General features: G+C 48.2%; 3 protein-coding genes across 11 annotated transcripts in view; 2 read left to right on the plus strand and 1 right to left on the minus strand.

The window, feature by feature from the left end:
- ZNF385C (zinc finger protein 385C) overlaps positions 1-2,962 on the plus strand; it is a 56,669-nt gene extending 53,707 nt beyond the window's left edge. For 2 of the 5 annotated variants that reach the window (XM_049702619.1, XM_049702620.1), the window contains exons 6-9: positions 769-1,062; positions 1,588-1,784; positions 2,085-2,195; positions 2,726-2,962. In XM_049702619.1, coding sequence (XP_049558576.1) covers positions 769-1,062; positions 1,588-1,784; positions 2,085-2,195; positions 2,726-2,962 — 839 coding nt within the window. The remainder of the gene's footprint in view (positions 1-768; positions 1,063-1,587; positions 1,785-2,084; positions 2,196-2,725) is intronic. The other 3 variants (XM_049702622.1, XM_049702621.1, XM_049702623.1) reach the window with 3 other exon arrangements.
- A 2,563-nt stretch (positions 2,963-5,525) lies between these two features.
- NKIRAS2 (NFKB inhibitor interacting Ras like 2) lies at positions 5,526-8,923 on the minus strand. Of its 3 annotated transcripts, XM_004282802.4 has the most exons (4): positions 8,288-8,923; positions 7,192-7,299; positions 6,551-6,792; positions 5,526-5,908 (listed from the first exon to the last, which is right to left on the minus strand). In XM_004282802.4, exons 2-4 carry the CDS (start codon positions 7,283-7,285, stop codon positions 5,669-5,671), a joined length of 576 nt encoding a protein of 191 aa, XP_004282850.1. In that variant the 5' UTR covers positions 7,286-7,299; positions 8,288-8,923; the 3' UTR covers positions 5,526-5,668. The 3 variants fall into 3 exon arrangements, with proteins under 3 accessions (XP_004282850.1, XP_033266726.1, XP_033266728.1); XM_033410835.2 differs by lacking the exons at positions 7,192-7,299; positions 8,288-8,923 and adding an exon at positions 6,986-7,175 and having other exon boundaries at positions 6,551-6,821; XM_033410837.2 differs by lacking the exons at positions 7,192-7,299; positions 8,288-8,923 and adding an exon at positions 6,986-7,168.
- Positions 8,924-10,185: 1,262 nt separating this feature from the next.
- Positions 10,186-25,795, plus strand: part of DNAJC7 (DnaJ heat shock protein family (Hsp40) member C7) — a 30,242-nt gene continuing 14,632 nt past the window's right edge. Inside the window, exons 1-6 of one of the 3 annotated variants that reach the window (XM_033410832.2) lie at positions 10,186-10,744; positions 18,565-18,603; positions 21,637-21,725; positions 23,432-23,556; positions 23,934-24,047; positions 24,696-24,770. In XM_033410832.2, coding sequence (XP_033266723.1) covers positions 10,668-10,744; positions 18,565-18,603; positions 21,637-21,725; positions 23,432-23,556; positions 23,934-24,047; positions 24,696-24,770 — 519 coding nt within the window. In that variant the 5' untranslated portion in view covers positions 10,186-10,667. The other 2 variants (XM_004282800.3, XM_033410833.2) reach the window with 2 other exon arrangements.

Consider the following 25,795-nt stretch of genomic DNA (forward strand, 5'->3'; position numbering starts at 1 on the left):
TTTTTATTGATTGATTGATTTTGGCTGTGTTGTGTCTTAGTTGCGGCACACGGGATCTTTTGTTGCGGTGGGAGGGCTCTTTGTTGCAAGGTGCAGGCTTCTCTCTAGCTGTGGCACGTGGGCTCAGTTGCCCTGCAGCATGTGGGATCTTAGTTTACTGACCAGGGATCAAACCCATGTCCCCTGCATTGGAAGGCAGATTCTTAACCACTGGACCACCAGGGAAGTACCTGCATTTTCAACTTATGACATTTTCAACTTACGGTATTTTCAACTTACGATGGGCTTATCAGGATATAACCCCATCAGAAGTTGCTGCGTGTAGCTGTATTTTGTCCTTTTTCATTGCCATGTAATATTCCATTGCGTGACCCATCAACTCTTTTCGCTATTCTCCTGCTGACAAATATTTGGATAGTTTCCAGTTCTCTGCTGCTATGAATAGTGCTCCATGAATATTCTGGCACATCTTTTGGGTGACTTCCACATAGTTAACAGCTCCCTAATGACTGTAGATCATCAGGGCTGGGTGGGCCCTCTGAGACCACTGGATCCAACTTTATCATATCAGGTGGGAAAGCTGAGGCCCAAGGAGGCCCAAGTCTGCCCAGTGATTTGGTGGGGAGTCTGGAATTCAGTGCTGGTCATATCTACACCAGGGACCCTTCCAATCTGCCATGCCACCCCCAGAATATCTGTGCTTAAAATCGTGGTCTCGAGAATCATCTTGGGCCTCACACTCTTACCCCACGCCTTCCATCTCCCCAGCAGTTCCTGCAGCCCCTCCTCCTGGTCCCAAAGTCCAGCCACCCCTGAGTCCGGAACCCATGGCCAGGGAGCCGGCCCACTCAGACGTCTTGGATGCTGCCTCCTCTTCCTCCTCTTCCTCTTGCCCACCCTGCTCCCCAGAGCCTGGGAGAGAGGCGCCAGGGCCTGAACCGGCGGCGGCTGCTGTGGAAAGTGGTGTGAGTGGGGAAGGCAGGAGCGAGAAGGGGCGCCTCTACTGCCCCACGTGTAAGGTGACCGTGAACTCCGCCTCCCAGCTTCAGGCTCACAACACAGGTCAGTGCGCCCCTCACCAGCTCGAGTCCCGGGGAGGAGATGGCCCTCAGCAGGTGTGGGCAGGCTAGAGCTTCTGGGCACTTTGCTGCAGGGCTAGGTGACAGAGGCGCTGTGCTCAGCTGTGGCTGGGTGGGCATTTCAGGTCCTCCCGGTAGTGCCTGAGGAGGGAGAGTCGGGGAGAGAAGTCAGGCAGCAAGAACTGGAGGGTCATCACTGAAGACAGGAGACACCCCCCCATCTCTCCTTGCATCAGACCCGAGGGAATTGGGTTGGAATGAGAGCCAAAGGGAAGCCGACCTGTTACTCAGCAACAAGGCCTTCCTTGGGGGATGCTGGCATGAAATGAGAACAGCCGGGAGGACCTTTGGGAGGGAAAGAGAAATCTCACATGGCTGGAGGGGCTGGCGGTGCTGAGCAGCCTGGAGGCTTCAGGGGGCAGTCAAACTGACCTGGTTTGGAGGGGGTCTCCGTGGCCCCTGAAGCCCCTCTTTGGTGCTAGCAAGCTGTCTTCTTTCCTCCCTCCAGGAGCCAAGCACCGGTGGATGGTGGAAGGTCAGCGGGGCGCTCCCCGCAGGGGCAGGGGCCACGCAGTGCCCCGGGGAGGAGCTGGACACAAGGCCAAGAGAGTGACGGGGGTCCGCGGGGGCCGGCAGGGGCCCAGGCCCCCTTTCCACTGTGCTCTCTGTCAGCTCCAGGTCAATTCGGAGACCCAACTCAAGCAGGTGGGGCAAGTGCGGCTGGGATTGGGGGTGGAGCAGGGGTGAGGGGGGTGGGCCCAGTGCCAGGCCAGGAGGAGGGAGCCTGCGGGGAGGAGGTGGGTAGAGCAGAGCAGGGAGCAGTGGAGGAAGAGGCGCGAGGCTCCTGGAAGGCGAAGGCCAATTCTTAACCTCCCCTTCCCAGGGCCACTCCAGGGCCATGTGCATTAGGTGTGTGAATTGTGGGTAGAGGAAGGGTGAGCTAGCCGTAGTTTGGGGGTCCTTGGGTTCCTCATCTTGTTCCCAGTCTGTCTGTCTGTCCATTAGCACCTGAGCAGCAGGAGGCACAAAGACCGCCTGGCCGGGAAGCCCCCCAAGCCCTCCAGCCAGCACAGCAGGCTGCAGAAGCACGCAGCGCTGGCTGTGAGTATCCTCAAGGTATCTGTCTCCGGGCGACAGAGCTGGGACCCGGGTCCAGAGGGGAGAGGGTAAGGGGAGAGGGTAGGCCGGAAGGGAGGGCCAGCTGGGGGGCTGGGAGGAGGGGCAGGAAGGAAGCCACCCCCGTTGGAGGCTGCCTGGGCAGGGAAAGAGCTGGGGTTGGGTTTTTGGCTGTCTGGGGATCTGCTCAGAAACATTTCCGGGGGGAAGGTGGGCCCAGGTAGTAACCTCAGGGGCAACAGCGAGGCGTGGGCGTGCATCTCCCGGAGACCATCTCCACCCCCGCTCCCCATAGCCTCCTCCCTCGGCCCATCCTAAGATTCTCCTCCCTCCAGGCAGGAAGGCAGGTGGTGGAGAAAGCCCTTTGGAATGAATGTTTGGGGGTGGGAAGGGAGGAGGATTTAGGTTTGGAATCCTGACAGTCACGTTTCCCCCCCACTCCGCAGCAAAAAGCCCAAGGAGGGGGCCCAGGGAGGGGACGGGATTTTCCTGGGGTCAGAGACTTGAGTCCTTTCCTCTCTTCTCTGCAGTCTAAACTGGCCTTGCAGAAGCAACTCACCAAGACGCTGGCAGCCCGCTTCCTGCCCAGCCCGATCCCCACCGCGGCGGCAACCATCTGTGCCCTCCCAGGGCCCCTGGCCCTCCGGCCTGCGCCTACGGCAGCCACCACCCTCTTCCCGCCTCCGATCCTGGGCCCAGCTCTGTTTCGCACCCCAGCAGGAGCCGTTCGCCCTGCCACGGGACCCATCGTCTTTGCCCCCTATTAGCCCTCCTGGGGAGCCCGGGGCTGATTTCCCAGCAGTTGCCCTCCCCCTCCTCCTCTCCCCAAGATGCCTCGGTTCCCTGCATCCCACAGGAGACTGCCTTTTACAGCCTAGGGGTTCCTGCCCAATCTAGGAAGAGCTGGGCTAATGCTAAGAGCCCTTCACTGAATCTGCACTGGGGATTCAACTAATGCCCCCCGGCCCGAGGACCATCCCTCTGCACCCTCCCTTCCCCAGGCCTCTAGGGCTAGCCCTGGGCTCCCCTCCATTTCCCATCCTGATTTATGGGGAACAAACTGGAAAATCCAAAGATCTATGCAGAATCCTAGCCCCAGCCCTGTGGTGCTCTCACTCTCCTACTCAAGACCTATACCCATGTGGCTGAGGTCCGAGGAATCTTACCTTTTCCTAGCCCGACCTCTATTCCCATGCCCTAGGGGCAGGGAGGGGAGGCCCTCCCCATTCACTGGATTCTCTAGAGAACCACTGGTGTTGAGGGGGCCGTCTCAAGGGAGAAGCTAAGGGGACAGTCACAGCCACCCCAACCACAGGGTCTCAAGATGGAGTGGGTTCAAGGTTACCTGGACGAGCTGACCATTGGGGATGTGGTGGAAGACTGTGGAGGAAGGGAGCAGTGCTAAGTGGGGCAAAGCCAAGGGGTGGCTGGAACTGCAAGCCTCCGGGGCTTTCCATCCGCTCTGACAGGATGGGCTACGACGGGGAGGCCAGGGTAATGTGCTGGCCGGGCCCAGTTTTTAACAGAGGAAGTGCTCAGTCCCACACACGTTCTACTCTCTTAGCCTTTCATTGATTCCTCCTGAATCCCAGCTCTCGGGGCGGGGTGGGGGGAAGGGGGGGGTGACACTGGGTCTCCCTCAGACTATGGGTCCAGCTAACACCGAATACCCCCAGGGCTCCCAAAGAGCTTTCCCTTCCAGCTCTCACCCCAAACTGGCCCCTAGTGCTCAATTCAGCTTTCCCTTCCCCCACGAGCACCCCAAGGCCCCCTCACTGTGACTCACCTGAGTATTGGGATCCGCTTGGAGCCACTCTCAAGACCCGTTTTCATGCTGTCAAAATTAATGTCATAACCTCCATCCCACCCGAGCAGCACTGCCACCCTCACCCCACAATATGGGACTTTGCCAGTATCCACCTGTATCTTTTTTAAAGCTGTTTCCAATGGGAGAACAAGAAAAAGGGGGGAGGGTGGGAAACTTTTTGATAACAGTTGTGGTTTTATTGTGTCCAACGCATCAATAAATCAATTTAAGCCCAAGCCTGTACACGCCCTAACTCGCCCAGCCTGGGCCACCTGACCCTGCTCACCTCTCCCATCTTGGGGAGAAGGGGCGTGTACTGAAGGTCACCTGGCTGTAGTGTCTTCACCTATGCTAGGTGTGTACATCAGAAGCACGAAGTGGGCACGGGAAGTTGTGGGTCACCAGCTCACTTTACAGCGTGTTGGAAGCGTAACCACCCTTCTGAGCCCCCAGAGATCTGGCAGCTCCTGAGAAGCTGCTGTTGGCCGGCTTTACTCTGTTCAGGCATCTGAGGTAAGAGGGGAGGGCTAGACGAGCACCTTGCCCAGCCTCCACCATGGCGGCAGGCATATAAACACAGGTAATCTATAAATAGAAGTCCAGCTATCAGCTGAAAACAACCACAGGAAAGGGTGACGACCAGTCCCCAGGGCTGTGAGGTCCGCGGATCGGGCACTGGGCAGCCACTCTGGCAACTAGAGTGGGTAGTGCACTCCTGCCCCCTGGTGGTTGGGGGGTGGGGAGCAGTGTCCCAGCCTCCAGGGCCACAGGCATAGCACCTTGAAACGGGAGAAGCTAAGGGAACAGTGCAGCCAGCCCAACCATGGGCAGTATACACACAGGGCTGGAGAGGATCTAGATCATCTAAGCAACTGCCGTCACCTTACAGCTGAGAAAACTGAAGCCCCTAGAGGCGAAAGGCCTCGCAGGGCCACAAAGCCAGCTGGTGACTCCCAGCCCAGTCGGCATTCCATTCCACCTCAACCAAGAAAATGCTCCCTGAGCAGGAAGGGGAAGCAGGAAGCTGGGGGAAGAGTTGAAACAGAAGATTATGCTCCCAGCAGGCTAGCTTCTCTCAGCCCAGGAGAAGACAGGAGAGAGGTCAGGGTGTTGGATGAGGAGGCGCCCCGAACACCAGCACACACACGTGTGCACATCTACACACACACACACACAAACGAGACACCTGGATGCCCTTTCTCTAGAATCCAGGCTGGTGCCGTAAGCGTGTGAGTGTGTGTGTGTGAGATTGGCAGGAAACCCAGAGGTGTAAGACCCCTGCGATAGGAATCAGACCCTAGACTGAGCACTTCCACACACAGCTCTGCTTCCTGTCCAGGGCCGGCAGAAGGGACAGTGATCCAAAACCACTCTAGACCTGCTTAAAAGCAAAAACTGATCATGTCACTTCACTGGCATAAATCCTATCAATGGCTTTCCATTGCTGTTAGGATACAGCAGGATGGGGGCTGGGGGGCTTGGGGACCGCTAACCTAGACTATTTCCATTTCCCAGAGTTGGGAGGGAGCAAAAGTGACCTGAGCCTGGGACAGCCCAGCTGCCTGGCCTAGTGGGGAGCTCCCCCCTTGACTGGGAAGGACAGCTTGCCTAAAACCCCCCCTCCCTTTCCCCTCAACCCATCTTCCAGAGCTGGCAAGGCAGCTCTTCAGCCATCCAAGGAGCCGCTGCCCTTGTTCTTGCGGCTGAGGGGGAAGGCAGACTTGCTCTGGGGCTGGGTCATCCTGCTGGCCAGGTAGACGAAGGGCTCCAGCAGTGAACGGCGGTCAGCCACCGACACCTCCCAAAGCTTCACCTTCTCTGACTTGGCCCAGTGCTGAGCCACATCCGGGTCTACACGCCGCTGCTCCTGCAGGTCACACTTGTTGCCGAGGACCACGATGGTGACCTGGGGAAGAGGGACACAGTAGAGGCCCGTGGCTGTAGCATGGACCTCAGGAATGGTCGTGAGGGCCAGTGACCACCTTGGGCTTGTAATGGAACGCCTGGAGGGGGTGCCAGATGGAGGCCAGAATTTGAACAGAGGGAGGAGAGGAAAAAGCAACCATTTCCACCTCGGAGTTGTAGGAGAGGGAAAGTCTCAATGGCTGATGTCTCATCTCTTCCTGTATTAGAAACTGTGGACGGGGGCCTTCATTTGGAGGAGTTCCATTACAAGCCCTGTGTCACCAATGCCTGATCATTACTGGCAGTCAGTTAGTTGTTGGCAAAGTAACCGGTGAGGAAGCGCTCCCAGAATGCCTGCAGCTTAAAGCGGGATTTGAGAACAAAAGGGCCTTCACAGGGGAGAGCACAGAATCATTATAAAGAAAGACTAGTGGGGACGTCTTAAACTGGAGAGGCCTCTTTGGTAGAGCTGCCTCAACATACGGCCACCTCTAGGAGTGAAGACACCCTCCAGTGGCCTCCATCTCCGCCCTCCAGCTCTAAACCCACGTCCTGGCAAATCAGTGAAAAACAGAGCCTTTCCAGGCCTCCCAAAGCCAGCCCAGGGCCCACTCTCTCTCATCACCAGGGTTCCCACACACACCTCCTTCTTGTCTTTGGATTTGTCAATCTCCTTCTTGAGCAGCTCCACGCGCTGAAAGGACTCTCGGCTGTCCGTGCTGTAGACTAGGACGTAGCCGTCAGTGCAGGAGAAGCAGTGCCGGGGCAACTCAGCCCCATCTCGGAGCCCCCGGGTGTCGTAGAAACGCACCTGCTCCCGCACCCCCCGGTCAGTCTCAATGGAGCCCACGTAGATGTCCTCCTGCGTCTCAATCATCTCAGAACCTGGGACAAAATGAGGAGAAAACTTGTTTCTAGGGAGAAAAGAGATTGGGAACATGAGTGACTGAATATATCCTAACAGGCCAACCAGACAGGGAGAGAAAGGTACATGGGGGCTGAGGAGAGAGGGCCAAAGACTGCGAGTCTGGCCAGACTGGAATAACTTGGGGGGACAGCTCTAATCTCACGCTGATACCTTGCTAAACACAGTGTGACGCGGAAGTTTTTCCTTCCTATCTCGGACATTGGGTTTTCTCTTTCCAGATATCCTCAGTGTTGTAGAGTTGGGATCTTTCGGTGTAATGACCAGCAGCAGCGACCTTTAGCCTTTTTGTGTTGTGATCAAATCCTCTCCTCATTCTTCCACTTCCTCCACCATGCCTCACGCCCAGCAACACTCACCCACTACGTGGTTTCCGTACAGAAGCTGCTCCAGAATTGAAGTTTTGCCCACAGAAGCCTGGCCACACACGACCACCTTGCAGCTCTTCCCCATGCTTAGCTTTCAACCTTGAAGAACGGAAGCACACTGGGTGAGGCAGGATCAAAACCAAGGGCAAACTTCCCTTGACTGAGGACGCAAGTTCTGAAGTGGATGCATGGCCTCAGGGGTTCGGCCCTGTCTGCTACCCTAGGCAGGGTGTACTAAAGTGATGTGTCTATATCCACTACTGAACAGTTAACTGTATATTATTCATCTTATTCCCAGTACAAGGCCAGTAACTGGCGCAGAGCAGGTGCTCGGTAAGCGTTGCCATAAAGGGGGAAGAGAGTCGCTGGTTTAAAGGAACCACTAGCCAGGTTCCTTTCTGTGCACAGGATGTGGAGGACCAGTTGCTGAAGGGAGCTCTGGCTCAGCTCCCTCTCTTTAACCATGACCCCATGGAGAAATAGGCAGGACTATTATTTTGTATGCATCTGTCTTATACCACTCTTCCTGGGGAGAATGGACAATTAGGAAGAACATTTTGCTTTCCCGTATGGCTTATCCAGACAATTAGTTCCCTCGAATTCCCAGTCAAGGCCATGGCTCAGATGAAAAAGACAGAAACAAAAGAGTGAAGGAATCTAAGGAAAAAAACACTTCAGAAAAAAGAATAATTTTGTTTCTCTTGAACTGATAAACCCAGATAAGGCCTAGACACAGAAATCCCTTCTCTGTTTGGAGGTCCCAAACAGAGATCTCCTCGAAGGCATCCCAAACACAGGCTTCCCAGAAGGAGCCCCAGACGAGGATTCCGCCCCCGCCAGAGGAGAGATACAGAGATCACTCCCCAAAGGGATCTTAAACAGAAACCTCTCCAAAGTAAACTCTTAGTACAGATCCCCCTCCCCGCGAGGGGCCTCATATAGTGAGCCCCGAAATTAAGGGATACCCCGACTGCTAGGCGGGCCTCCGGAACAGAATTCCCCACAAGAGGGCTCCCAGAGGGAGTCGGAATCCTGCCACCTAAAGGGTCCGGAAGCAGTGGTCGATCCCGGCCTCCCAGCTCCGTACCTCCTGGGGCCCTAGCAGCAGCCCGGCCGGGCGCCTCTACGCGCGCCGGGACCAGGGGTGGGGCAGCACGGCCGCAAACACTCGGATCTCCTCCGGGTCCTTCCGGGCTCCGTCTGGCCCCGCCCCGTAGCTTCCATCCTGCAAGACCTATTTTGGCGGAGGAGAGCCGGCGCCAGCCGAACAGCGCCTCCAGAGGCCGGCGGGGAAATGACGGCCGGGACCTGGGCTGAATGGTCTCCAGAGCACAGGGTTCTAGGCTCCCTAGACCGGCCGGCTGTTTTGGTGCCTCAGATGCCCATATGTTCTTTCTCTAAAGGCTACTACAGTAACACTTTGTTTACTCAGTCATTTATTCATCCAATGTCTTCTGAGCTCCTACTCTGTGCCACGTACAGGACCACGTGCTGAGAAAAAGCGGAGGAATTAGACACCGTTACCGCCCATTAGAACGTCACCATCTAGAGGAGCTAGACATCTAAACCAATAATTACAGTACAGCATGGTAAGAACTATTACAGAGGTGCTATGGGAGCACAACTAAGGGCATTTAACTTGGGGGCAGTGGGCACCACATTCTCCGAGGAACCTTCCTAGAGGAGGTCAGGTCTGTGTTGAAGTTTGAAGGGTGTGGGAGGAAAGGGTGGAGGAAATACGGCAAGAGTCATGGCATTTACTGGAACTACAAGTATTTGGGTTCATTACTGATGGTAGAAAGGAGCCAAATAATCAAAGGCCTGTGTGCTGGCCAAAGAGTTCAAACTGTATCCTAACAGCAGTGGAAAGCCATTGATACGACTTATGCCAGCGAAGTGACATGATCAGTTTTTGCTTTTAAGTGGATCACTCTGGTAGAAGAGTGAAGGTTGGAGAGAGGTGAGACTTGGGGTTAGTTAGACTATGGTAGTATTCCAAGTTTTCCAAAAAATGATGAGAATCTGAATTGGGATGGAAAGGAGATAGATTTGGGAGACATTTGGTAAGAGAATCAACAAGACTTGGTGATAACTTGGGAGTTTTAGATGCCGAGAACACAAAGGAGGAAGATGGTTAAAGACAGATGGGCCTCCTGTATTAGACTGTAGACCGTGAGCCATTGGCAAGCAGGTTAGATGGTCTGAGTCTGCGCTTTCCCAACCCAGCACAAAGTAGGTACTTTGGAGAGGGCTGTTGAATGACTGGCTGGCTGAATGACTTCTCTCTTCCAACCCCCTGAGCCTCTCCCATCTTCCACTCCCCAGTGTTAGGTGTGATCTCAGCTCCCTCAGCACTGTGATAAGAAGAACCATGCAAGCGTCCTATGGACAATGGCACACTGTTTTACTGGAGAAGCAAGCAAGGGCGTCAGGGGTCTGGGGGGCGGGGTAAATCCTTTTAAAATTCTCTTGACCCATTCTTATTTTAGTACCCTTTAACTTTAAAAATTTAACCTCAAACTCCCCCAGTTTAACCTCAGGAAACCCCTATTTAACTCAAGTCCACAAAAATTACTGGTTTGGGTGAAAGGAAGTACTACGAAGGGCTGTGTCCTTGCCCTCTCTGAGTTCCCAATCCAGACTGCAATCGGCAAGACAAGCGTGCCGAGCACAGAGTTTATATGAGGGTTGGGAGCACTGAGGACCCTGTAGAGCAGGGACCTCACCCCGCGAGCTACCTTATAAACTCCAGGGCAGGGTCTGGGGCCCTGTGCCACCCTCCCTAGGCTTAATGCTGAGGTGGCATTCCCAGGCGGCTGACATGAAAGCAGCCTCATAAAAAAGTCAGCGTCATTAGGGTGATGAACGAGTTGGTGCTTGGAGATCCGGAGGGGATGAAAGGCGTGGTGTGAAGACGCCCTGCGTTCCCCTGGCTTGGTTGGTCAGGGCTTCCAGGGGCCGATGAACGCTGAGGAAACTGGATTCAGAGTGTCTCTTCTTGCCTTTCGCGGGAGGAAGCTGTGGACAAACTCCAAGGTCGGAAAGGTGGTAGTGGGGGGCACTTTCTCTCCAGGGTACAGGGTCACCGCGTCTCTACCCAACTCAGACTCCCTGAGCCTCACAGGAGACTCTCTAGGATTGGAAGTTGTTATGGCAACGAGGCTCTCAGAATACTGAGGAAAGCCAAAGCCTAGAGAGCCGACACCCTCCTGTATTCCCCCTTCCGACCCACGGGTAAAGTGGCGCCCCCTACGCACAGAAACCGTCCTTGGGCCCCCGCTCCGGCGAGGAGACCACCCTGGACCTCCGGGGGCGGGAGGCCGCTCTGGCCCCAATCAGGGCCTCTCGCTGGTAGACGGGCCCGAGGTAGCCCCTCTGGGCGCAGCGCCGCCGAGCTGCTCGATGCTCCGACCGGAAGTGCTCTTCACCGCCGACCTCCCACCCGGCTCTCTGGTCCCGGCGGTAAGATGGCGGCTGCCGCGGAGTGCGATGTGGTAATGGCGGCGACCGAGCCAGAGCTGCTAGACGACGAGGAAGCGAAGAGGTAAGCGGGTGGCAGGGTAGGGGAAGGGGCGATCTTCAGCTCCATGGCTCCGGTAACCCCGTCTTTGCCGTGGTGCAGGCCCTACAGAGGCAATGCCCCGCCCTCCGAGAAGCCCCCCTCCCCCATCTGAGATCGAGTCCGGATGGACCCCCTGAAGGGGCGCTCTCGGAGGTTTGCCCTCCTCTCCTGCTTCCGCCTGGCTGAGGAGCTGAGGCATGGCGTTGTTGCCCAGCAGAGAGGAAGGTTGTCCTCATTGTAGAGGCCGGGTCTCTAAGGGGGTCTCGGAGGTCTGTTGCGGGGGGGGGGGGTGGCGGCGCGGCTGTGATGACGCCTTCTTACATCGCCCCCGACCCCTTCCTTCTCTTGTTAACTTCTGTATCTTGTGTCTCAGCCCTTTGCATCTCCGAAGCTCTTGCTGTCCTCACTTCCTTTCCTCAGTAATTATACCCCAGCGAGCGCTAGTCTGGGCCCGAGGTATTGTGTGTCTCCGTTATTGACCTGGTGGTCCCTCGGTTACCCCAGAAGTCTAAGGTGATAGAGAAAGAAGGGTGAGGGGCTTTGTCTCGTGCTCCACACGTCAAACCCTCTCCTTCCACCCTTTCTAAGGTCATTCTTTCAGGGCTGTTTCTTAAATTAAGCAGCAAGGAGGAGGGCAGCTGCTTGGGCGCTGTTGGCTCTGCTGGGCAGCCGCAGTGGCTCGAGATTGCCAGTCCGGACTCGGCAAGGGAGCTGCAGAGTGAGTGGTTTTCGAGAACGCTCTGGATTTTGGCTACAGCTAAGGCAGGTTATTGGAAGTGGGGTTGGAACACAGTTGTGGGTAGTCATACTTGTCCTAATTCTGGAGCAGAATTAACGAAAAGCTTCTGGAAGTTTGGAGCCTTGTCCTCGTCAACCGCAGGTTAACTGACTACAGTTCTCTCAGTCTCCTTCCCACATATTTCATGTCTTTATACCAAGCCCATTATGATTTCAGTCTGGAGGATTCGAGGTGGTGATTAGTTCATGAGATCTGAAATCAGGATTCCGAGAATTTTTACCTTTTTTAACTATCTAGGTTTGAAACATCAGAGGTATTCAGGGAGGCAGAATGAATAGTTATCAAGCTTAAGGGTAGTTACTATGGCCAGTGTCCCAGGTTCCTGATCTGTTGCGAGCAGGAGCTGAGAGCCTTGACAAAGTGTAATAGGTCCCTGGAATATCAGAGAAGGCAGGAAACCAGAGCCTAGTCTCTGTCTGTTCCTGGTTTTGGGGTTTCACAAACCAGTTCTTTCCAGGTGTTTAGAATTAAGCATCATTAAGGAACTGCAAAACAGGACACAAAACTCCCACCAATACAGGCAGAACTTAAGTTAATTGTAGGGAATTTACTTTACTTGTGTTTGGAAGGAGTTCAGTGGTTCTTTGTGCTGTAAATAGGGAGTTGGGCTATATGTAATTTAAAATAAACTCAGCCTACTTAGTATAAATCTCTGACATAGGCACTGTCCTTAATTTGAGTTTCCCTTCAAAGTTCCTATGTAAAGCAAATTTTTTTCCTTAAAACAAAATCAGCCCTTTTATGATATTCTATCATAAAAAAACATAAAACAGGTGATGCTGTAATGTGACCACATCAGACACACAAAAAAGTATGGTATTTGGTAGCAGTAAACAGAATAAGGGAGGGTGTTGACTGATGTTAACTGCCTTATTTCATGGAGTTTTAAGATGTCATTGGTTGTAAAATGCACGATTGTTTTCTCTGCCACTAAGAAAAAAACTATAAGTGAAAAACGCATTCTTATGAAATAGACTTATATGTAAAACAGACACAGCTCTTTTTGAGACGTAATAAATGTAATGTCTGTTGTATACCACTTATGTGAAAAAATCAAAAGGAAGACACAGCGAAATAAAAGTATCAGCATTTGACTTTCCGCCATGTAAGGCATCCTTAGGAGGGTAAGTACTGGGCTCTGTTAGTAAGAAAAAGCCTTGTTTACGTGTAGCTTTCCAAGGCTGAAAATGGAGTGGTGACTTAGAAGTTTTGGAGGAAGATTGTTTTACATTTTTCACATATCCTGGAATCTCCTGTGTAGCCACAGCAGAGGGCAGGGATAGGCACATCTCTTACAAATGCCCTTTACTATCTGACTTGGTTAGTTATTAGGCCAAGTTCGTGTCTCTTGTTACAGTCCTACTCCTAGTTCACTTGGGGACACAGGAGTTGATGGGTCTCGGGTTGTTTTTGTAAAGTCCAGCAAGGAGTCCTTCTTTGCATCGTGGCCCAAGGGCATCCTGCTGCTGCTGCTGCTGAATTGTCACAGTCCCACGGGGGGGGGGGGGGGGGGGCGGGCACAGTGAGAGGAACTTTCAAGAAGTTGGACCTCATGGTTGTAGCATTTTAAATGGCTACATGTTTTATTTCCTTAGCATTAGAGTCTCTACAGAAAAAGAAATGGACTCCAGTTTTTTTGCCTGTCATTCTGGACAAAGTTCTTTTTCCCTTATAGCAGCTGAGAAGCTAAAATAAAAGATGTGTTATTTGGCACTCCAAAATAGATCAGGGTTCTGGACATGAAGATTATTATTTCTCTTTGCCCACCAGAATAGATAAAGCTGCTTGGGGAGCGAGAGGACTAAATTTCAGAGGTTTTACATTTCAGCTAATTTAAAAACTTACATTTTCCTGGGAAGTTGCTGATTGTTTTACCTAATACATGAATGCCTGTCTTGAGTGAGGGCTGTCTGGTTGTATTTCCTGGACTGGGGAGTAGTTTGGTCTCCGTAGGTGGTCTTTATTATGGTAAAATCGAAGGATTTCAAGTTGCTAATCAACAGAGGAAGTACTTCTGTGTCTCAGCATATATCTGGCCTGACTGGGCAGTGAGGTCCAAAAGAACCAATGGGAGCCATCGACTTAGGAGCCAAGGGCATCCTTACCTGATTCCTTGGGCTGATAATCTTAACTTCTCAGTGTCTGTTTTCCTGGTGGAGGAGAGCAAGAACAATTATTAGTAGGCCCTTTCTTAGTACCTAGGTATTGTAAACTCTTTTGGGATCTTGCCTTTTATTTTTCTATGAATATTGTTGGTGGGAAGCACTGAACCCTGAATCCATATCCCGGGGGCTGCTGTAGTTGCTATTAACTGCAGCTTCTTGGGGTGTTTTGGAGTTTGTGGCCTTAACTGCAGAGCTTGTGGGGTTACTTTTCCCCCTTCTTCCCCACTCTGTTTCAAATTCTTAGGTTTGTGTCCCCCTAAACATTCTCTTGAAGTTCCAAGGCAGGCAGCTAGACAAAGCCTGCAAACTGAATGGGAATTTATCTTTGACCTGGAGCCCAAATCAGTGAGAAACACTGCTTTCAGCCTTCACTTTCATTTTGGTATGCTTTAATTGTGGGGTCAGAGATGAAGAAGTGGGACAAATAAGTCACGGTTAAGGAAGGGATAAAGCTAGGAATACAGAATCCTGAATACCAGCAAATAATTGATTGAATTGAACCCTGGTATTAACAAGTGGCAAAACTGTTAAATAGTCTTTACTGGAGCAAAGGTAGAGCACAGAGAAAGGGTCTCTCTGTTCCTTGCTGGTTTAATTCAGATTCATGTATTAACTGAAGCCAGGTAAATTGAGCGATTTTAATAAAATGTTGGGCCAAGTGAGTGGCAGTTGCTGTAGTGTCTAGTTCATTCCCAACAACCAGAACTCTGATTGGCTTAAAGATCAGCCTTATTGTACATTCCAACCAATCAGGAATTGGTTTAGTTTTTGAAGGTAGTATTTTTTAAGTTTTTAAAAGCTGCATACTGGGCACTTGCCTTTGCTTTCTTTCTCTAGGACTTTAGAAGATTGGAGAACAATGGTCAGTGGCTGCCTAGGTGCCTTGTGGTCTGCAAAGTCTCTGAGAGCCCATTTCTCCCTTACTCCACTAATGTTTGGTCCCCTTTCTCCAGTGCTGAGTGATGTGGAAGTTACTTAGAGGTCGTTCCAGGTATTCTTTTAAATTGTCTGGATTTCAGCAGTAAGAACAGGATTCAGCATGCAAGTTTTTCCAGTAGTTTATTCATTTTATTGGATTAACAGTTTTTTTCTTTCCCATGCAGATCCAAACAGCAGTTTCTATGTTTATCCCACCATGGCAGGGGTATGCGTGATTGAGGCTTTTGAGAATGGTAATATGATGAGGAATATTTGACTTTCAGAGTCTGATTCTGAGACCTAATACTCTGTTGGCCTATAATTTTGTGTGGGGTGGCCAGATTGTCAGATAAGCAAAGTGTTAACTGTCTTTTCTGATTCTAATATTAGGCTTTTGGGGAGGGTGTGTGAGGCAAGCAGGGCTCTCTCTTATTAGAGTTTCTGTCCTGAGAATTCTGCCTCGGGCAGTTTGCTCTGAGACAGTCAACCACCTGATGAGCTAAAGAACCACAAAAACTTGGGAAGCAAAATAACAGTTGACAGTGTAGACTTCTGACTCTAGTTCCCATCTCCATCTCCCCCCCTCTTTCCCCACCCCCACCAAAAAAAAACAACCAAAAAAACTCAGAAAGCAACCTTTTTCCTAATTATAGTTCCTCAGTTCTAGATTTTTTTTTTTTTTTTTTGGCCGCACCACATGGCTTGTGGGATCTTAGTTCCCTGACTAGAGATCAAACCCGGGCCCTCGGGTGTGAAAGCACAGAGTCCTAAAGACTTGACCGCCAGGGAATTCCCCAGTTCTAGATTTTTGATGAGTGCTAGTGTCCCCGTGAGGGTAGTGGGAGATGTCACAGAATGGGAAACCAAGGGATAGAAAATGGTGGGTTTGGGGAGGTATTATGAAAACAAGTCTCTGGCTAATGCCAAAAAGCCAGTGGCTTGTGTCCTCAGAGTAGCTTCTGAGAAGCTTATTTCTCAGAAGCAACTTCTTGGTTGTGTCTCCTGTCCCCAGGGGTAAATGAAGGTTAGGTAGATGCCACAGATTTTGACACCTCCCATTTAAGGAACTAGCAGAAGTTTTTAACACAGTTGAGGCTGCTATTTCTGTGTGAATATCCTTCTGCCTGCAATGATGGAATTTCTGTCCGGATTGCTTGCTTGCTTGCTTGCTCTTTTTCCCCACTGAATAAGACAGCCACCTCCAGTGCGTTGCCTGGTGTCCTTCCCTACTTGAGCAGTAGAGAGAGCTGCTGCCTTGTGTAGTCTGTATCTGTGACTGCACTTGGTGCCTTTTGGTCTCTTCTGGCTCTGCCCCTGTTGAGATTCCCTGAGTGTCCAGACGGAGGACAGTTTGAAGTGGAATATTTTTTTCATCTTCATCTCCTTCTCTTTTTGGGGGGAGGGTGGGTGTTTTAACTGGGCTTTTAAGTGAAAGCAGAAGCTGCCTATTCTATAGGAAATTGGGTAAAGGAAGCTGGGTAGCCCACCCTTACCAACAGGTAGAAGTTGGATAGAGTCCACCCTCTATTTTCTCTGGACCTTTATGAAGCCTTTATTTGCTCTCAACATCTAGCGCCTTGCATTTTAGCAAACACTCTATCTGTGGAATTGTTCCCGCTCATATATGGCTTCCACCTATCCACGTGAAACTTAAATTGTTAGAGGATAAAAAAGAAAGAAATCGAATAATATGCATTTGGTAAGATGGAGTAAAAGGCTTCTGGGCTCCTTTACTTTACTCTCTCATGAAGGTCAGAGAGAGTACAACATGAAACAGGCCCTGTGACATGCCTTTGGGAACAAGAGGTCTTGTACTGTGGGAAGGAGCAAGGAATTTCTACTCTGAGACTGGCAAGATCCCGTAAATTCTGAAGGGTGGAGGGCATTCCTTCATCAACGGGCAACTAGTAAATTTGACTGAATAAAAGAAATGGGCGCAACAATCTATAGAGTAAGGGTGACATTTTGGAAGCAGTGAATATAATAGCGATGCACCAAGGAGATTTGACTGGCTGGCAGTATAGAGTATTATTATTAAAGACCTGAGGGTAAAAAAGGAAAGATATCTTTCTTTAAAGTTCTTCCTGCCAGTAACATAGTCTCCAGGTCAGAGGCCCCTAAACGCTCCTCTGCTCTCACAAGAAATCACGTTGTCCTGAGTTGTAATTTTAGTAGATTTCTCTTCCACTTCTGGAGTAGCAGACTACATCAAGAAAATGCAAAGAAAAAGAAAAAAAAGATCTCATTCAAGCTGCTACGTCTGTTTTGATTTAAACTGGTATTAATGGCTACTGGAAGAGCGGAACTTTATTAAAAATACATTATTCTAGCCAAATACTTGAAATAAATAAGAGTGCTGTGGTTCACCCCCCCGCTTCCCCCCCTGCCCTTGGTCATTCAAAAATCTAATCAGTATTTCCTCAGTTGCAAATGTAGAATAGTGAAGCCATGTTAGTCTTTATTTTTCATGCAGTGGGGTAGAATAAATCTAAAAATGGTACATTACACATATACATGTGAAGTAATTCCAGAGAGAACCCAGAGATGTTGAGACGTTTTTTAAAAAAAATACTTGCCAGTGAATCCTGCATTAGTGAGAGTTGAGTAAAGTTTCTAAATACCTCTTTAATTTCTAGAAGATAGACTAGTTGGCCTAACGCAAAGATATTGCTTAAGGTTCAACTTGGAAGTTTTTAGAGAGAAAATGGAAGTTTTTATAGAGCATCTAATTTGGGGCACATTACGATTTCAACTGTGGTGTTTTAATTTGTTTTTAATTTATCTGTAAATGTGCAAAGTTGGCTGGTGATCATAAGCCCAAGTTGTCTGATTTGATCACATGATGCTGAGCCCTGCTAAGACCTGTGTGATACCAAATGATTCCCTTGGCAGTGTTTGTTGGAGTAATTAGCATCTGTGATGAATGAGTGCTAAATTGGGAGAGAGAATGGAACTGTGTGATCAGAGGATATACAGATTTTTCACGCACATGTAGTGTTAGAAGAGCAGGTTTTCATACTGCAGGTTTTCATACTGCAGTTTTCTGAAAAATAAATACATTTTAAAATAGCAAAGCAGAGCAAGAGTAGAATGTATTCTCCTTACCTACGTCTGTCAGAGAGAAGGCCGGCCTGGCCCTCTGACACTGATCCCGTTGTGGGACACCCTCCCATCATACATCCAAAGAGGGCAGAGTTTTTGGAAAACCTTTCATGAGCTGTTTTCACAGGAATTTGTTGCTGGCTATTCAAGTGAAAGGACTGGTCTGGTAGAGGTAGTCATTCCCAGCATCTCTTGGTGAATCAGAGAAGTGAAGCTTTTTCTGCTTAGAGGTGATCCAAGGATTGGGTGGGGAACTGGATAAATTAGTTTTAATCCAAAAACCTTGCCACTCACAGGATCTAGCGGGGAAAACATGGGACTCTAAGATTTAGGAAACCTGTGCAGCCACCTTGGGTGCCTCACTAGCTCTTCGTCTGTTGGAGGACACGTGATATTATCACCATCACCACTTCAGAAGGCCGTTGTGAAGACCCTCATTGGAAATGTTTTGAAAATTTGAAAATGCACTAGAGATACAGTCTCTGTTAATAGTGTCATCGGGTCAGTTATGGCCAAGTCTATATTTTGATGTGGTGTTATATTTCAGGGTTTAGTCTGAATTTTATTTTGTGGCCACAGAAAATAGTCTGTAGTTTAATGTAGTCCCTTTTGGAATCTGTTCCTTTTTTTTACCTAATCCAGGTGAACTCAGTTAATCCTAATTCTTCCTTTCTTAGTACTGATGTGTTTTAGTTAGGTACATGTTGTAACCTCACTTGGTTCTCAAATGAATTGACTGGCAGTGAGTGGAGTGACAGATGCCACCGCCAGATTGCCCTCAATTCCAGTGTTAACCAGCTCTTCTCCTTCTTTTCCAGTCCTACGCCTTTGACATCTCATCCTTCAGTCCCTTTGCTGTAAGGGCAACTTGAACAAGCTTCAGCCCTTTCTCAGACTCCCAGGCAGGACTTGAATGGATTTGACCCTGGAATTGTTCCTGATGCAGCCTTGTTCAGTTCTTGCTGCTGCCATGCTGGATTCCAAAGATCCACTCTTTCCTCGGCTGGTCTCGCAGGGTCAGGCCCATTGGTTAAAGCTTGTTGTGTATTTGGTGGGGAGGTTCAAGATGACGGAGGGACTCCACTTTGGGCGTTGGACCTGGAGGCAAAAAATAAGCATTCAGTCTAAAAGCACTAAGTGCCCATTGTTTAGGCAGCTGTTAATCAACCATGTTTCTATGAAAATAAGTCCTTTTCATGAGGCAGTTGTGTGGGAATAGCTAATTCTGGCCTGATGCTGTGCAGTGTGAGGTTAAAAACATGGTAACGTGTCACAACACAATTCTTCTTGTTCTTTTCTGCTGTGGGCTGACTCTACATTACTCGCTTTGTTTGCTCTAGAATGGAATCTACTCACCATTTACTAAAATGAAATGCATTTCTTGGGGGAGGCAAAGTCCAGTTCACTAGGTCTTGCATCTTAAAGGGAAAGGAGCCTTACTCTGTCTGTGACTGATTGTTAGGAATGTCATTTGGCTTGTTTAAATCCAGGTTGCAGTTCTGGAGTTGGATTTTATACGCTGGGCAGTTTTGTGTTTTAGTTGAAAGAAATTCATATTCATTGTTCTTAGCAGTACAGATTAATTTTTAAAGTCTTAGGCAATAGGTAGAGGTGAGTATTAGAGAGAGCTTAGCATAGTAGATAGGGCACAGCTCTGGGATCTGCAGGTCTGGGTTGACACCCTGACCCTCTGGACAGTTTTTAATCTCTAACCCTTAATTTCCTCTGTTGAAAAATGGGAATAATGAAACTCACCTGATAAGATAATGTATGGAAAGTACCTGGCCTCAGTAATAATTACTGATTTTCCACAGAAGTCATCCTTTACATTTTTGCTGGAAAGCCAATGCTGAACTTGTGGCCTCCACTGGAGTGAGTGTTTCAGGAAAGAAAGGGTATCTCTCTCTATTTCTACAGATTGTCCCCCCTTTGACTCACAAGCTTTATATGCTGATACAACGTCTATCCAAGTGCTCAGATGCCTTTGGTTTTCCTCAAGGATTTGTGTGGTCTTAGCCACTAGCTGACTGAATAGAAGGCTAGATCTTTTCAGGTACAGTTTGGGCCTGTTGCTTTTGAATTTACTACTCCATTTCTTCATAGTGGTTTAATTCAACTTCTGACATCCTGTGTTGGGGAAGCCCCTTCTTCAAATCTTTTGGCATGTCTGCTCTTAAAGGATAGGTTCTTCATAGTTCTTATAGTGCCTGGCTTAATTTAGAGTTGTTCAGCATGTGGAAAGATTGTGCTTGGTCTTATAAGTCTTGCAGTTGGGGGATCCTTCTTGAGAACTTTTAATAGCAGATGGCCTCTTTACATCATTGTGACAGTTGGTGTAATAAAATTATTCAAATCCATCACAGTTAAAATCTGTCATCATTTATAGGTCATTTCCACTTTCCTTCTCCCTTTTTTTTGGCCATGCCACACAGCTTGTGGGATCTTAGTTCCCCGACCAGGGATCGAACCCAGGCCCCCTCAGTGAAAACGCCAAGTCCTAACCACTGGACCACTAGGGAAATCCCCCATTTTCCGTCTCCTTTCTGCTAGCAGACTTTTCTTGTTAATAGGGCTTGCCAAGACAGTGATGGAGAAGAATGGAAAGGGAGATCGCCTCAATAAAAGGAGGGTGGTTTTGCCAGTTTGTAGTTTAAAATACGTGAGTAAATAAAATCACAAATCTTCCCATTGCCGATGTCCATGGAATCAAGCTGTAAACTCCTATACCATCACCAAGGTTAAGAACTGTATTTTTGTCCCCACTTCAGGCAGCCCTTGAACTGGGCTTTTAGCATGCGTGGAGGACAGAAAAAGAAACAAAGATTCTTCCTTATAACAGAAATGCCAGATATTTAGCTATGTTGCAGTAATCATTTTGGTAAAGAATTATCTTTGTCACTCAAGTTGGTCATTAGAGTGATTTTGGGTATCTCTGATAGAGGTTACAAGTTTGTTCTTTGAGACATTGTTGGTCATGTCTGAATTGATTCTAGTTCTTTGGTCAAGAATATAATTTGCAATTATATATCATTGTTTCTTTTGGAAAGTACAGTTTGTCTCATGCACAGCTTCAAAAAAATGGATCTTGGAGTAGGGCAAAATTTTTGATACTCATAACCACGCCATTGGGTGGTTATACAAGGTACTAGAGGGATGGTTGAGGAGGCAGTTAAGTATCCACATAGATGTGATGGGCGGAGAGCATCAGTAGGTGGGTACTTGTTAGAGCATGGCACTGGCAGTCTATATTTTGTATGTCCCTGTCATCGAAGTTCTTGGTCTCTGCTGTCACTCAACTCTGTCCTCCATCTTAAACACCAATATGCTGTGCTTTTAACACCTTTGCCACCTGCTTTTGCTCTGCTTGTCCTTCCAGTGACAAATGCATGAGCCAGTTTTCAAGAGAATAAATCATTAAAACTCCAAGAAAATGACCCATTTCACATTGAGAAATCAGTTGCCCCTGAACGGCATTACCTATAACTGACTTTCTGTAAGTTTGCTAAAGAGGCAGAAGTTGTGACACAGTGGAAAGGAAATAAATATAAAAATTCCGTCTCTGTGAGAGAATGTCTAAATTTGCCTGTCCTAAAGGGGAATGATTACAGGTAGGAGTAGTGAGGAAAGGTCAGGCGACATCAGAGAGGTTTCTTGATTTAGTTTGAATGTATCTAAGTGACAAAAAATAGCATCTGAAGAACTTGGATTCGTTCATTAGCACCTCCTTTTGGTCCATCAGCCCATCAAACAAATCTATAAACTCCTTCAAGTATCACATAAACTTTCAGCTCAATGTGCTGGGGGCTCTAGACCAAAAGATGGTTCCCGTGAGATTACAGGGGTTATTCCCTCGGTATAGTAACATGATTCTCTTTCTCTTTCCTTTTCAGGGAAGCAGAGTCTTTCAAGGAACAAGGAAATGCATACTATGCCAAGAAAGATTACAATGAAGCTTATAACTATTATACAAAAGCCATAGGTGAGAAGGGATACACTGGAAAATAATTTGCCAAATATTGTTGTTGTTTTAAATTTTTATTTATTTAATTTTTTGGCTGCGTTGTGTCTTCATTGCGCACGGGCTTTCTCCAGTTGCGGCAAGTGGGGGCTGCTCTTCGCTGCGGTGTGCCGGCTTCTCATTGCGGTGGCTTCTCTTGTTGCGGAGCACGGGCTCTAGGCGCCCGGGCTTCAGTAGTTGCGGCACATGGGCTCAGTAATTGTGGCTCGAGGGCTCTAGAGCGCAGAGTCAGTAGTTGTGGTGCACGGGTTTAGTTGCTCCGCGGCATGTGGGATCTTCCCAGACCCTTCCCGGACCAGGGATCAAACCCGTGTCCCTTGCATTGGCAGGCAGGTCCTTAACCACTGCACCACCAGGAAAACCCCCCGCCAAATACTGTTATAAATAGCTCCTCTCTAAGAAGTAGTCTTTCTGCGTAGTGGGTTGATAACTGTTACTGTGTGAAGTCTTTGGGTTTAATGTCCTTAGTGGCAGTGATCCCCAACCTTTTTGGCACCAGGGACCAGTTTGGTGGGAGACAATTCTTCCACGGGGCGGGGTGGGGGGGATGATATGGTTCAAGCGGTAATGCGGGCGATGGGGAGCCGCAGATGAAGCTTCTCTCACTCACCCGCCGCTCACCTCCTGCTGTGCGGCCCGGTTCCTAACAGGCCGAGGACTGGTACCGGTTGGCGGCCCGGGGGTTGGGGCCCCCTGTTATGAGGGATAACTTTTTCTAGCTCAAGCAGGTAGTTCTTCATTTGGCAAATTAAAGGCAGTTCTAGAAATTCTAGATAATATGGCAATAAGATACCCACCTAAATGCATCTCAGACATTGCCAACTCATTTACCATCTTAGAAAATGGCCTTTGTAGATATTAACAAGTCTTAGTTACCTCCATGCTCAATTTGCCAGTATATTTTAATCCCATGCCAGCATTTTTCTCACCTAACTTGTTTACAGGCTCCCCACCCCCAACTCAACAAATGCAAATTCATTTTCATGTCTTATTACATAAAACACAAATCATTAAGAAGACAAATATGCTAACCCCTTAACCGATAAAGGATAATCAGTGGATTTTAAAGCTAAGTATAAATTATTATTATTATATATATATATATTTTTAAAGTATCCTAAGCAATTCTTTTCCCAAGCTTTTTTTTTTTAATGTTGGGGGTAGGAGTTTATTAATTAATTTATTTTTGCTGTGTTGCGTCTTTCGTTTCTGTGCGAGGGCTTTTTCTAGTTGTGGCAAGCGGGGGCCACTCTTCATTGCGGTGCACGGGCCTTTCACTATCGTGGCCTCTCTTGTTGCGGAGCAGAGGCTCCAGACGTGCAGGCTCAGTAGTTGTGGCTCACAGGCCTAGTTGCTCCGCGGCATGTGGGATCTTCCTGGACCAGGGCTTGAACCCGTGTCCCCTGCATTGGCAGGCAGATTCTCAACCACTGCGCCACCAGGGAAGCCCCATATTTTTAAATAACTTGTCTTTGTAAAGTGGTTGCACCATTGCTGCTGTCCATTTGTCCAAGTAGTCAAAAATTTGACTGTGGCCTTTTAGAGTATGTCAGCGTTCCTGTTACAGTTTGATTGCCTTGATATAGTTCTGAGGGAGACGGCCCCTGAGTTTTTGAAGCAGTGACCCATGCTAAACTTCGTTTCACATTCTTCTGCCTTTCCTGTAGATATGTGTCCTAAAAATGCTAGCTATTACGGGAATCGAGCAGCCACCTTGATGATGCTTGGAAAGTTCCGGGAAGCTCTTGGAGATGCACAGCAGTCAGTGAGGTTGGATGACAGTTTTGTTCGGGTATGTAATGGGGCTGTTTGGGGGGGTCTGAGTTCTGTAGTTGAATTCCTCTGGCCCAGGGTTTCTCAGTTTTGACACTGTTAACATTTGGGGCCAGATAATTCTTTATTGTGGGGAGCTATCCTGTGCATTATAGGATGTTTTCAGTAGATCCCTGGCCTTAGCTACTAGATGTGAGTAGCACTCTCCTCCCTTCCCAGTTGTAACAACCAAAAATATCTCTAACGTCGCTGAATGTCCCATGGAAGGCAGAATCACCCCTGGTTGAGAACCGCGCTGCTCCATCCCTTGTTGGTTGTGTGTGCATGTTGCTGCTGTTGATTTCCTTTGGCTTGGCCAATCATGCTCCTTTTCTTCCCTCTTTGTGTTTCTTCTAGGGACATCTACGAGAGGGCAAATGCCACCTATCTCTAGGGAATGCCATGGCAGCATGTCGTAGTTTCCAGAGAGCCCTAGAACTGGATCACAAAAATGCTCAGGCACAACAGGAGGTATGGGTCTGATGCCATCAGTATCAGAAGAAACAGCAGGGTGGTATATTTGGAAGGAATAGTGACTTGAGAATCAGAACTGAGATCTTGTCTCACTTCTGCCATCAGCCACACCTGGGTGAATGTGTGCAAGTCTCATAGTCTCTGAGCCTCAGCTTCCTTATCTGTAAAAGGAATTTTGCATATGATTTACAGCTTTGAAAATCTGTGCAATTTGGAGGGTTTCTGAGATAGCTGGGAGGATGGGCAGATGCGTCAAGGAACTGATTTGAGTGAGGTTAAAAAATTTGAATTCATATCCTGATTAAATTGGTAGCAGCTAGAAGATGTTTTAGTTGCATCTTCATATGTACCTAATTTACTCCTGGATGCATTTAGTGAGAATCTCACTGAACCTCTGACAGTGCCTTTTATTTTATGTATGTGCATCATGGCTCCTTTGTTTCTGACCTTAAGTTCAAACCGAGGGTAAAGGTTGGGCCTTAACCTTTCTGTTAAGGAGTCTCGGCTACATCTTCACCAAATTGATTTATGAAAAGTCTGTGGTTCTGATTTTCTTGAAATAAACTCATCAAGTCCTTGTTGGTTTTTCTGGTTGTTGAATCTGCAACTTCATTAAAACTCTCTTATATGATTTTTCTGGTATAGTTCAAGAATGCTAATGCAGTCCTAGAATATGAGAAAATAGCAGAAACGGATTTTGAGAAGCGGGATTTTCGGAAGGTAAAGTACAACTGTGAGGAAGTCTCATCTACACTTTTCTCACAAAGTTCTGTGTGTGTGTGTGTGTGTGTGTGTGTGTGTGTGTGTGTGTGTGTGTGTGTGTGTGTGTGTGAGGTAATTAGAGGAGTAGTATGGTACAGAAGATCTAGAATAGTAAATTATCACTTTAATTTGGCATTTACCTTTTCTTTCCCTGTTTTTTTTTAAGACTTCTATTTATTGTTTTTAGAGTATTTATTGTTTTTAGAGTTTTAGGTTCACAGCCAAATTGAGGGAAGTACAGAGATTTCCCATATATCCCCTGCCCCGCACATGCGTAGCCTCCCCCATTATCAGTGTTCCCCAGAGGAGAATTCCAGAGGTACATTTTGTTACAACCAAGTTTTTGGCAATTATGAATAAAGCTGCTCTGGATATCTTTGTGCAGGTTTTTGTATGGATATAAGTTTCAACTCTTTTGGGTTAATACCAAGAAGCATGGTTGCTGGATCCTATGGTAAAAGTATTGCAAGATTGTTTTGCAAGAAACTACCAAACTGTCTTCAGAAGTGACCGTATCATTCTGCATTCCCACCAGCAATGAATGGGCGCTTCTGTCGCTCCACATCATCAACATTAAAAACATTTTTTTTTGTTAAGGTTCTTATTTTCTTAATTATATTTCGCTTTATCATAAAAAGCGGTATGAGTTTGTTACTTGAGTTCGTTCCTGTTTCTGATATAAGGTATGCTGGTTAGTAGAGGAAAAGCCAGTTGGAATTAAATATTAGGTTTGGATAACCCATTTTTATTAGAATAATGAGAGCTAGCTTTAACACCTGCTTTGTGTGATCTAGATGGAGCCATAAATAAAAGATAAAGGCCCCTTTTACATTTTTGAATAGTGTACGTAACCTGTCGTCATACCTTTTTGATGTTAAGCCTTTCCACAGAAGCACACTACCGTCCTTTATGGAGCTGTGTGATAGTACATGAAAAATGTACATGCCAAAGGGATTGACCTGTGTGAAGTATGGGAAAGGTAT

This window comes from Orcinus orca, chromosome 19, assembly GCF_937001465.1.
Source record: "Orcinus orca chromosome 19, mOrcOrc1.1, whole genome shotgun sequence".
Taxonomy (NCBI): Eukaryota; Metazoa; Chordata; class Mammalia; order Artiodactyla; family Delphinidae; genus Orcinus; species Orcinus orca.

Coding starts and splice junctions, on each gene's coding strand:
- NKIRAS2 (XM_004282802.4), bottom strand. CDS start 7,285: ATGGGGAAGAGCTGCAAGGTGGTCGTGTGTGGCCAGGCTTCTGTGGGC. Junction 6,793..7,191: donor GTACGGAAACCACGTAGTGG/GTGAGTGTTGCT, acceptor ATTTTGTCCCAG/GTTCTGAGATGATTGAGACG. Junction 5,909..6,550: donor AATCCAAAGACAAGAAGGAG/GTGTGTGTGGGA, acceptor CCTCTTCCCCAG/GTCACCATCGTGGTCCTCGG.